At 40.9% G+C, this 12,637-nt stretch overlaps 1 protein-coding gene across 4 annotated transcripts in view; it reads left to right on the top strand.

Moving 5' to 3' along the window:
- The window catches only part of LOC120774312, a 259,357-nt gene that overhangs the window by 33,532 nt on the left and 213,188 nt on the right, over positions 1-12,637 (top strand). For all 4 annotated transcript variants that reach the window (XM_040103845.1, XM_040103847.1, XM_040103846.1 and 1 more), the window contains exon 3: positions 10,767-10,814. In XM_040103845.1, the coding sequence (XP_039959779.1) occupies positions 10,767-10,814 (48 nt within the window). The remainder of the gene's footprint in view (positions 1-10,766; positions 10,815-12,637) is intronic.

Here is a 12,637-nt window from a genome sequence, read left to right as displayed (position 1 = left end):
ACTTGAACGTGCGCGAGGTGTGCGCGAACTGCGGCGAGCAGAAGTTGCACCACGACAACGCCCCGGTTCACCCCCCATTTCTTGTGAACAGCTACCTACCCAAAGCCGACATTCCAACGCTTCCGCAGCCGCCCTACAGCCCAGATGTGGCCCCCCGGACTGTTTTTTGTGTCCTTGCCTGAAAAGCCTTTCATCGGGAAAGGCAAGAATTTTGAGATGACAGAGGGGATCCAAGCAGCACGTACCTCGGCTCTCAAGCTGTTCCGGATAATGCCTTCTGTGACGACTTAAATGCTGGGAAATTGCGCTGGCAGCGCTGCATCGACGCAACAGGAGCCCATTTTGAAAGTTTTTAGAGAATTCCAACGATTGGTTCAATAATTTTTTTAAATCGACTTAGTCCTATTACTTTCTGGGCAAACCCTGTATGCCAAGAGTTGCTTAAGATATAAAGCGTATAGATATATTTTCGTAATATTCCTCTTACCTAAGAAAGCTAACAATTTGATAGAGAGAATTGAAAGATATTCCAGCGTTTGAAGCGTCAGCAACTCAACATCTTAATTAAATAATTCTCAAGCTTAAACTTAATCAACAGCAGCACAGTCAATAAGACTTCCATAAAAACGAAAACAAAAAATTAAAGCAAACTAAGCAGTGCTAAATAAACATGAAATTCTTACAAAATGTTCAAGCTGTTTATACATACATATTTATATACAGATATCTTGCCTCACAAGGCCTGTATTTGAGTAGCTGCCGTTGTTGCCTCGCCGCTGTGGCATTCATGCAGCCCTGGTCCGCACAAATCCCAAGTGTTGGCTGCGACTGATGAAATGCCAGACATTCTACACACATACCCGATTGCATTTCTACATACGAGCGTTGTAGCTTGCAACGCCGCACTGAGGCTGCTGGTGTGGCAATATATCAGCTGATGTATGCTTCATAAAGCTTCCGCTGTACAGCTGTGCTGCTCATTAGACTCTGCCAAGGGCCGAAAACTCGTTGCTTAATTGTATTGCCGCTGCAGCAACACACACACACACCCAAATTGTTATTATTATTGTTATTGTTTTTGATTTGGTTGCCTCTGAAGCTGCTTTGCGGCTGCTGTGGCAATTGAGTGTGTTGGTGTTGCTGTAACATCTTAATTTTCATTTGCGGTTTTCACTTTGCTTAGCTAATAAATATTTCTCTTTCACGCTGCACTTTTACTGCTCATTCATTTTTCTCCGCTCAAGTAAAACTTGTTTTGTTTTTGCGTATTCTGCTCTAAGAGCGGTTGACCAAGCTTTTGTTACGGGTGAACGCGGAAGTGAAATGACTCAGTTGTAAACTGGGGATTTTAAAAAAGTTATCAAGCTCTTAAAAAATCACCCGATATTTAAGAGTCGAGTTTAAGAATTCTCAGTATTCCATTCTTCTTAAATAAATCATTATGTCCATGGAATCATGGACCGTATTTAGTTCCGTACCAGTTCGCTGCATTGTTAAAAAAAGTATTCAGCTCTTAAAAAATGATATTTAAAAAAAGTTATCAAGCTCTTAAAAAATCACCCGATATTTGTACATGGAAATGTTCTAAGAGATCCCGATTATAAGAATTTCATCAGTATATCCCATTTTCTTAACTGTTGAATTTAGATGCGAGGAATGATATGGATACATCTTAAAAGTGGTGTTGTTGTAACGGGTGTCGAAGAGGGATTGTCGCATAGACTTTAGACTTTAGACTTTAGACTCCCAGAAGGAAAAAGTCTAACGATATGATATCTCAAGATCTTGGTGGTCAATCGACCGGCTCAAACCGTAAAATTATCTGCTCACTGAAGTGCCTTGTTAAAACGAAATGACGCCGAGATCACGATCGTCAATTTCAGGCAAATAGTCGGTTATCATGGCGCGATAACGTTCGCTATTGACAGTTATTTTCTCACCGGCATCATTTTTGCTGAAATATGGACTGATGATTCCACCGGCTTACAAATTGCACCTGTTCTGGATTTTCTGGATGAAATGGCAGCCCTTGAATCTTTTCAGGTTGATCTTCGTCCCACATGCGGCAATTTTGATTGTTTACATACTCTTTGAGCCAGAAATGGGCCATAGCGCTGAACAAAATTTGGTTAAAAAACGTTGGATCTTCTTTGAACTTTTGAACACCCCATAGAGCGAGGCGATGGCGTTTGAGGAGGTCGAGCGGCTGCATATTTTGTACCATCTGTATTTTGTAGGTTTTCAGTTGAAGATGTCAACGTAAAATGTGGCGACGAATCAACTCTCCACGGGTTTCGTGTACAATATGCTATATTTTCCTCAAAGCGCGCTGGCCGTGGTCTATTCGGTGGAATATTATCCAATAATAAATGGTGGGTCTGAATATGGGTGATGGATTATCACCTGTTTCCTATCCCTCTCGACATATTTTATCCAGAGCTTTTAAAATTCTGAAACACCGAACTGCAATAAAATAATTTTTAAAATTTCTGCCGCACATCTTAAAACTTTTTTCCCCCCTATCACGGCCGAGTGAGTGCCTCATATGTTCAAGCAGCTACTTCTCGAAAGAAACATGCAAATGTATTTTATATACACTCATACACACACAATCACACATATGCGCCGAAGTGCACTTGTGGATGCCACTTCAACATTTTGGGACAACTTCTAGGGAGCTCTTGGGAGCGCAACGCCGTAGGTGGGGCAGGCAACGCTGTCATATGCAAAGCAGTAGCGAAAACAAAAGCAATATATGCGAGTACATAGGCTGCCGGTGGAGACGAGGCGCACCGGCGTAACGCTCTGCGACGCGGCAGCGCGTAAATTGGGGTTAATATATGCGCGCAACTGTCGCTAAGAACAACAGCAATGTTGACAACCATATTGTTGGCGGATGCCGCAACGTCGCGGCGGTTGAGCGGCATTTTTAAGTTGTTTTGTCGTTATTTATTTTTTTGTGTACATATTAAGTTTTCCCCTTTGCCTGTGCACAAACACACGCGCATTTGATAATCTTTGTGTGTTGCTCACGGCTGCAGTGCATTTGCTGCAAATAGCAGGGCGCAACAATAGGGTAAAACTTATCTTACATTGGTTTTGTTGTTGTTTTTTATCTTTTTCGAAATTTTTGTTTTTGCTGCACTTCAATTGTCATCATGTTGTAGGGAGCATAAATGAGGCTGAGTGACATTATTTCCAATGTACATTCTAAAGGGAGAGGAAAGAGTTGAGTGCAGAGATATGAAAGCATGGAATACTTAGAAGTGGCTGCTGCTAAATTGTTGATGAAATGGAGCGGAAATGAAACGCAAATTTATAGCTGCACCGCCACGGGGCCTTGTGGCATGAACTCACCTCGTTGCTGGGTTGCCCAAAAGTACGTTTAAGTGGCCAGCAATCCGCACGCTCATCCGTATGATGTATGTGAGGAGTGGGTGGTGCTCAACCGCTTCGTCGATATGTCACTCTGGTGAGGGCGTTGCGCTAGTATTTGTTTTTGGGGGTTTTCAGCTCAATGTCGTTGTGTATTTCGTTATTTTGTTTCTTTTTTGCTCATTTTACATGAGAATTTTTGCCTTGAAACAAATTTACATGTCATTATGAGTCGTACAAATATTTTGGGATATTTGTTGTTGCTATATTTAGAACTGCGTTTCACTTTTAGATGCCATTAAACATACATACATGTCTGTATACGTATTTAAATGTCTGCATGTACATACATACATATATGCTTTTGGGTTAAGAGTTTAGCATATTCTCATTTATGGTTTTTATACACAAAAATTTGTGTTAAGGATTTTTCAAGTTGACAAGTGAAAATAACCCTAGAATAACATGAAAATAAAGTTTCGTGTTCCATTTGTTTTTGTTTTTTGTTTTTTGAACTTAACCTGATTCATTGTACTTATGGAGTTACTTTGGACATATGTACATCGGTGCGGTTCAAACATTTACCACATCTCTCAATACAAGAGATAGAGAGAGAGACAACTTTCTGTCACTGCAAGATTGAGGAAGTTCCAGGCTCATAGGGTTCCGAAAAAATTGTACTGAACTCAAAGCAGATTCGTGTTGATTGAAGCTGAAAAAATATTTTTGTATTGCATTGTGATATAAGTGTTCTAGAATGAATCCAAACCAGTAAAAATTACTATTTCACGTATCAACTGCAAATATTTGGCTTTTATTCTTAAACCTAGATCATTTTTTACACTTGTTTTCGAAACATCAGTGAGATGTTTTGTCATCGGTTACTAAATTTGAAACAGGTAAAACCAAGAAGAACGTTTACTTCAGCTGCACTGAAGCCATTTGTAGAATACCCTTCACAAATAAAAAAGCTTTTTATACAATCACTTGATTCGTCTGCTTTCGTACGTGCTTTTCTTCGCCGTATTTGAATAGCTCGGTCGGCAATTCGTCGGCCATCGCCGTTTAGTTGTTCTTCAAACAGCTAGTTGCTATTTGAACCTCATCATAGTCGAACAATGTAACATTTATTCTATCGTCGTTAATTAGAAATCGGTGTCGCCATCTGTTACACTTTCACTGCCGTTCAAGAGGCTGGAGAAGTGTTCCTTACCTAATTTCAGGATGCTCGGGTCATCAGTCACTAGATCACCACTGGAGGTACTATAAGAGTACGCTCCGGTCTTGAAACCTTTTGCCCCTGCCGACCAGCTTATCAACGTAGGTTCACTTTGCAAGGCACCTAAATGCTATAGTTATCTGATCTAAACAGTTTCTTCAGAGATTATACCGTTGTTCTAGATAATGATAAACGCCGAATTTCGGGACGATATCTTCTAAAATATAAAAGGTTTTGTTACAAAAATAAATTAGGATCATTCAGGTTCTATAGCAGATACATATATGCTATATTGTTTCAAAAGTGGTTCCGAGAAATTGGTAGTATCTTGAAGAGGAAACGACTTACGCAAAATTTCAGATCGATAACTCAAAAACTGAAGCACTAGTTCGTATATACATAGATAGACTTCTGGGTGTTACAAACTTGGTGACAAACTAAATAATCTCGGAGTATAAAGAGTTTCAGATTTGGGTTATCACTCCATGCTACCTAAAATTTAATATACTACTAACCTTTTTATGTCTTATAGAGCCCTTTCATTTCAAAAACTGGTATTTTCGGATCCAAAAAAAATATATATATAAAAGAAGAAGGAATGTATTTATGTGGGATCGACAGACGGACGTAAAAACGCTTCATACACACATCCTCTTATATTCCCCAAATATAAACACTCATTAATTGGATGCTTGCACTGTGGGAATTCCCTGACATATTTACAATCGTAGAAAGAGACGAAAGTCTTTCAAATAATTTGATTACAACGAGGCGATAAAGACTGTGCACATCAATTAGCGCCCGCCACACCCATATGCTCCCTTTCAGCCAAACGACAAAACATACGAAAAGCGCCACAAAACAATCAAAATAATAACAGAGCCTAATAAAGCATTAATACACCCGGCAAGCCATAGGGGGCTGACGACTCGGCCATAATAAGGCTTGGTGCACACACACTCACATATGTGTATGCCTAAGTAAGTGCGCCTGTGTGTGCACTGGTGTTTTTGTATGTAACTGCCGCACAAAACACACAAATCGCGTCTAAATTGTTGTCGATATTGTTATTGATTTTGTAAGCGCTGTTATTGAAAATCAAAAATCCAATTCCATCAGCGCAGCACAACATAAGTCGGCATATATTTACACCGAAAATACATATGGACACGATGTAGAACACTTCCTGCTGAATAAATAGCGGCCCCAACATCGAAGCCGCTCAAAAATAGAAAAAAGAACGCGGCAAGCAAAACAAATCAGAGCCACTGAAAGTGAAAAAGGAAGCAAGACAACGATATAAAAATGAGAATCGACAAAAAATCAATCAACGAAATAAATCAAAATAATATCTGACGGCTGAATAGAGGGGCGTGTGTGCGCCCAAGTAGCCAGCGGTTGGGAGGGTGATTGCATATGCCAAGAGTGTTTACGTGTGTGTGTGGCAGCCGAGGTGGGGGCTACATGACATGTTCTTTTGCAGGGCACGGGGTAGGCGGGCAGTGGCTGCTGGGTGTGCACGTTTAGAATAAAGCCGAAAAATGCGAACTGGCACATTTTTGGGCTGGCGGCTGCTGGTCGGTCGCCACACTGGCGTCCCTGGTGGTTTTTTGCGCGCACAGCATTTTTGTTGCTGAATGCTGGCGACGAAATTCAATTCATGCGGCCGCGCATTGACTGACTAACGACGACCTGCCTGCCTGCCTGCTCGCCGGTCGGCCGACCTGCCTGACTAGCTCGCCTTTTAGGACGAAATTTGATTAAGCCATGAAAAGGGCAGCCAGCCGCAGCTCTAATAACACAAACAACAACAATAACAGCAAGTAGAATAGGAATAGCAAAGTGGCAGCCACAAAAGCGCACTTTATGTGGCAGCTGTTGAATAAACTACAAACATAGAAACGAAGAAAAAAGCTAAAAAGCAGAAGAAGAATGCGAAGAAAGCTAAAACTGGCCGACCGCAACAATGCTGGTGGCTGACGTAGCATCGGTCTGTGTATGTGTGTGCATGCCGCCGGGATGTGGCAACATTGTAAGGCGCATTAGAAGTTTCAGCATGAAGTTAATTTGGGCACAGCTCACTTTTTTCTCGTACTCGTGCAGCCGGGGCCGCCATTCAGGCATGTGGCAGCAGTTGTCGGCCGACGGCAGCAGGTCTCAAGCTTTTCGCCAACATACGGCGCAGTCGGCAGTTGCGGGGCAGTGTAGGCGGCGCTTTTCAAGTGTGTGGTCGCTGCTCGACGTTCTGTAAAAGGGAGTCAAGTCAAGTCACACCGCCACCGTCGCCGCCATCTATGTCGTTGGGGATTAGGAAAAAGCAATTTTGTTGCGGTGTCATGTTTTTGTGTTTGTTCCTTTATTTTTGCTTAAACTTTCGATGCTTCACAGGCGATTTGTGCCTGCCACGGCAAGATTTGTAAAGATTTCCAATAATATGCTTTCGTTATTTGCCGCAAAATAAGTAAAATTAAATTTTGGATTGGACAGCAGTTGATAAGCCAGTACAGAGCAGGGGAGATCTTCATTGATTTTTTGTTTTTGTAAGAAAGTTTATTTAAGAAATTTAATATTTTTATTTATTTCTGAAAGTTTTGGTCTATAATTAGATTAAATTAATACAAATATTATTATTATTATTGTTGTTGTTGAAGTTATTACTATTAATATTGTTGTTGTTGTTGCGAAAGGGAGCAGCATATGTTGTTTCTTGAGTGGAGTTGGAAAATATATTTCCCTAAAATTCGAAAGACATCTTCGAAACTTATTTTTTTTTGATAAAATGCAACAAATTGTTTTTCTTAAACTTTTACCTAAAAATCCTTTCTTTTAAGTTACTTTATATGCTCAAATCAATTCGAGAATCCATGAGCTCGTTAATTGCAAAACAAATTGCGATTCGGCGCTTTAGCCACCAGCCGACCGACCGATTTGCTACCGTTTGAGTAGAAAATGTGGGCAATCAGAAAGAGATAAAAGTTTCCCAACAAAAGCGACTGAAAGGCTTTGAATATATGCACTCAAGTGCCACATACTAAGCCACTCACACAGCTTTGTGCACATGCAAATAACACACACACAAGCACACAATACTGCCGCACAGTGGCGGCCGCTTTGGGCGCACAATGGCAACAAGGACGCTGCTCACTTGGCCGTTGTTCGCAGCTTGGTTTGGCGTGGCAGGGAAGTAACCTGTTCACCATAAATCAATCAATCACACAATTAAGAGAGTTCCTCTGACACATTTAGTGTCCAATTTGAATAGTTGAACGTTGGCCCAAGCACTGACCAACAAAGCCAAACAATCGGCAACAGAACGACTACGGCGGCGAGTGTGTGTGTTGACCATGCAACTGGCGGTGGCAGCTCTACCGCTTATTGTCATTGTGTGCGCATGTGTATGCATGTGTAGTTGGCACAAAAATGGCTAAAACAATGCAACAATTGAGTTGACGAGATGCAAACGAGTAGCGGCAAGCAGCCGACCAAAGAATCCAGTAGCTCAGAAGCCTACCAACCGATCCAAGCCAGCAACGGATATGTAAGTTTGGCTGACAAAACCTAAAAAAAAGAAGAACAACAGAAAAGTTGATGAAACGACAATAGCGCTGCAATTGCTTTTGTTATTGTTTTTCAACTTTTTGTTGTGCGCTTTGGCTTTTTTAAGGACAAAACGCAATGCGACGAAGCGTTGAACGGCCAATCCATTGTGTCGTCCGCTGATCACTCATTGCTGGCAGATGTGTTCGTGTGTGTGTATTTGTGCTCCAGCGCACACTATAAGGCAGAAACATGTCAGATCTATTATCAGTACTTTGGCGACTTCTCAACCCTTCTTCTATCTTTGTGCAGCCGACTAGCAGCGCTGTGACCATATTGAGTTCGTTCTCAGACGCCTCACCGCCGTTGCAGGCTTAGTTAACTGAAATCGAATTAAGTGATGATTGTGAGCACAAAGAAGCACAAGTTTTTCAAAATTTCGATGTATACATAGAGTATTGATTGAGTCTCTGCCATCGCACACCTTATTAGAAGCCCGCTTCGAATCTACTGTACAACTATCATACTGTGTTCTGAACTTAAAACGTTTCCTGCTGGTATTTTTTGTAAACAGCGCACTTTTCTAATTGCTATTAGATTACCTTACCAGAACGTCAAAATCTTGAGATAAATCTTCTGAAGTTTACGCAAATCTTCCAGAATGTGGTATAAAGTTATGAAAAACATCCAACTACTTCATGGTAAAACTTGTAAAGGTACCGGGCCCTAGAATATTATTAAAAGACCGGAGCCTTACTGTCAGTTTGCTGAAAACTAATCGAGCAGGTACAATCTTTTAAAAGAGTGTACAGCTGCTGGCGTCAAAATCCCCGCTGTTAGTTTTGCTTTCTCCAGACTGGACAAGTAAGCAAAGCAAATGGGTCTGGCAGTGAGCGAGGACAAAAAGAAATATCTCCTGTCGTCAAACAAACAGTCGTGGCATTCGCGACCTGGCTCTTACGTCACTGTTGACAGTCATAACTTTGAAGTCGTAGATAATTTCGTCTACCTTGGAACCAGCGTAAACACCACCAACAATGTCAGCCTGGAAATCCAACGCAGGATAACTCTTGCCAACAGGTGCTACTTGGGACTGAGTTGGCAATTGAGAATCAAAGTCCTCTCTCGACGAATAAAAACCAAACTCTATAAGTCACTCATAATTCCCGTCACGCACCATGCAGAGACTTGGACGATGACAACAACTGATGGGTCGATGTTGCGAGTTTTGGAGAGAAAAGTTCTGCGAAAGATTTATGGTCCTTTGCGCGTTGGCCACGGCGAATATCGCATTCGATGGAACGAGGAACTGTATGAGATATGTATATGACGGCATTGACATAGTTCAGCGAATTAAAAGACAGCGGCTACGCTGGCTAGGTCATGTTGTCCGAATGGACGAAAATACTCCAGCTCTGAAAGTATTCGACGCAGTACCCGCCGGGGGAAGCAGAGGAAGAGGAAGACCTCCACTCCATTGGAAGGACCAAGTGGAGAAGGACCTGGCTTCGCTTGGAATATCCAATTGGCGCGCTGTTGTTAACTCGGCTATAATCGCGTAAGCGGTGTCTATGCCAATAAAGAATTAGAAGACTTGCTGAATCATGAATGATCACGTGAGTTTGGCGAGCGCTGATCAACTACCAAGACAGTCACAAGGTAAATCACAAAGAGCTTAGTGACCTATTCGCTCGCTGCGAGATTCGGCTTTCTCTAGTTAAACTAAATATAACCGGTCTTGCTGCAATCTTTTCGAACTCCAGTTTTCAAAGTTTTTTGAAATATGCCGAAATAGAAAATTTTCAAAAAATTAAGACTAAGTGACTGATCTTCGGCAACAGAAACAAAATCGCTAAGCAGATTTATGATGGATCTATTGAATTTTAGCTTTCCGTAGGACCGACCTTTCGCACATTATTCAATCCATAGAACTTTTTCCGTGTAGTACTCTGATTACAGCCGAAACTTTAATGGAACTGTGACTCGCTTAAAGTGCTAAAGAAATAGCGGCTTTTTTCAATAGAGAAGCTTCAAAATTAGAACGATAGGGACAGCAAACGACGCCATATTTTTTCTTACTCTTTTGATATTTCTCTTCAGAAAGGTTTGCCATTTCATCATAGAAGGATATACGATCTAAAAACTAGTTGAAATTATTAAAATTTAATACCGAAATTTGGCGAAGTGCGATTTGACCTCGTTAGACCATTTCATGTTGAACGTGAAGCAGTATCGGCCAATTTTTGCTGGACACACGTCGAACATTGGGTTCTTCGTCTGGACATTTTCAAGCGTGTCTATGGTGGCCATGCGAAAGAAATCTAGTTCCTTAAATAATGGTATCGAATGTACTTTTACAGGAATATAGAATTTCATTCATATCCCAAACCATTTCGTTTTATTTAAAAACATTCGTAGCGCTCTTATTGAAAATCCCGTTGCTTTACAGGTTTCTTTTAAATTCTTCTATGAATTCTAGCGGATGTTGATTAAGACACATAAATATTTGTTACTATTTTAAGTTTAGGAAAGATCTCAGAAATTTCAATAATATACCAAAATTCATTAATGCTATTTGTCTCTATCTAACGACTTACTTACCTTCTTGTTTCTCAATATTCTTCTCTTTTTGCAGTACATTCCTGAGAAAGGTGATTGCCTCAAAGACGCAAGGTGTTATCAGGTGAGTCAAAATCCTATTACACTTTATTTACGCAAAATATTTTTTAAAAATCTGGTGCTCTTCAGCGCAACAAGAGCGTTCAATACAATCATCTTAATTCAAATAAAGGTGTATGAGGAAGTATGTAGAGGAGGCACTGCGTTTGCAGACTTGGATTTAAATTTCATATTTGTTGCCAGCGTTGTTGCCAGACACGCGTCAGGGATTAATGTCAGTTACATTTTAAAGACAGAAATTACTTTGTAACACATATTAAAATAAGCCTGCCTGATACTCACATGATATATCAACAGTCAGCAGACAGACGCGCTATGAAGAAATTTGTGGCGAAATTTAACTGGACAGAAATTGGGGCAAATGCGTTAAAATGCCACTCAGCGAAGTCCAAAAAAGTAAAAGACACGCTTCGAAGATTGAGTAAATTGGAGAGGAGTTTGTATGCTTGTATGTTTATGTGAACACATACAAATTCATTATGTATAAGCATAATATTTGTATATATTATATGTATGTGCGCTTGAATTTACTGCTTTAGCTCATAAGAAAGTTCGCAGCAGGCGCGCAGACTCCACTACACACGGGAATATTAGCGCAACAATCCAATTAATCACGCCAGTGTTGCCAGCTTCAAGACACAAGAGCAAGCTCCACAGCGCCATAATCCCATATGCAGATAGAGGACTATAAACATATGCTTGTATGAGAGTGCGGCTTGCGCTGTCCCAACTTACCTTTAAAAATCTTATAATAATGACATTAAGCACATTAAATGACAACTGAAACTGGCTGAAAAGCTGCAAGCCGAAAGCTGAAAGCTTAAAAAAGGTGAAGAGACATAAGTAGTTAAAAATACGGAATACGAAAATATTCGCACATGAAAATTAAAATGCCGCACAAAAGAATATGTTGCATGAAAAAGGTGCACAAAAAAATAGCCCAAACAATTCCACGCACTCGAGCGCTGAAATGTGGCGCAAAGTGGCCGCAAAACACTTGTGTTGAAACTTCACTTGCCAAGCCACGACAAGCGCTTTTAAAATGCGGACGCACGCACACACACACACACGCATAAGCATTGAAATGTTTGTGTGGACAATGGATGCGTGTGTCGCAGGACCTTCGTCACTCACAATGTTGTCATGTTAATTAGACTGACAGTTTGTACGGATCAATTACAGGCGCTGTCAGCCGAACGCCGGCCCGGGCGCGTTGGCATCCAGCGCACTTGACGGCACCGTACCGACAGCCGTGGAGCACGAACGCATCGCATTGTGGTTGGCGTCGAATGTGCACGTATGGGCAGTGCCACAACGGCAACAGCACTGAGCCGTGCTAGTTCAACTCCAGTTCGGTTTTTATAACGCGTAAATTCTTCGACCAAAAATGCCCACAGCTATTCTACATATTTTTTCCAATTTAGCGCTCGAATCACCTGCTACACGCTGAAGCGCAACCGCACCAGGTCGCTGGGCTTTCGGTGACCATGACAAATTATGAAATTAAAACGCCAAAAATGTGCGAATTTTAATTCTTTTGTGATTCTTATTTGATAATTTATATTTTTTGCGTTTTGATTGCAACAGTTATGTTACCGAATTTGCCATTTTCAGACTTCGTATTTGCATATTAATGGTTTCGCACCTCAACGTCCATCAACAGCTTTTCAAAGCATATCTTCACTTGTAGAAAACATTTTCTGAGAACTTTAATGAAAGAAATGATTAACCTTTTTTCTCCAATCCAAATTGATAAAAGTTATATAGTTATCTTTTTGTAATTTCGGGATAATTATTAGTTGACAGAAGTTGACAAATGCCTCCTTT

Source organism: Bactrocera tryoni, chromosome 4 (assembly GCF_016617805.1).
Source record: "Bactrocera tryoni isolate S06 chromosome 4, CSIRO_BtryS06_freeze2, whole genome shotgun sequence".
In the NCBI taxonomy this organism is placed as follows: domain Eukaryota; kingdom Metazoa; phylum Arthropoda; class Insecta; order Diptera; family Tephritidae; genus Bactrocera; species Bactrocera tryoni.
This window is presented reverse-complemented; position numbering and strand designations above follow the sequence as displayed.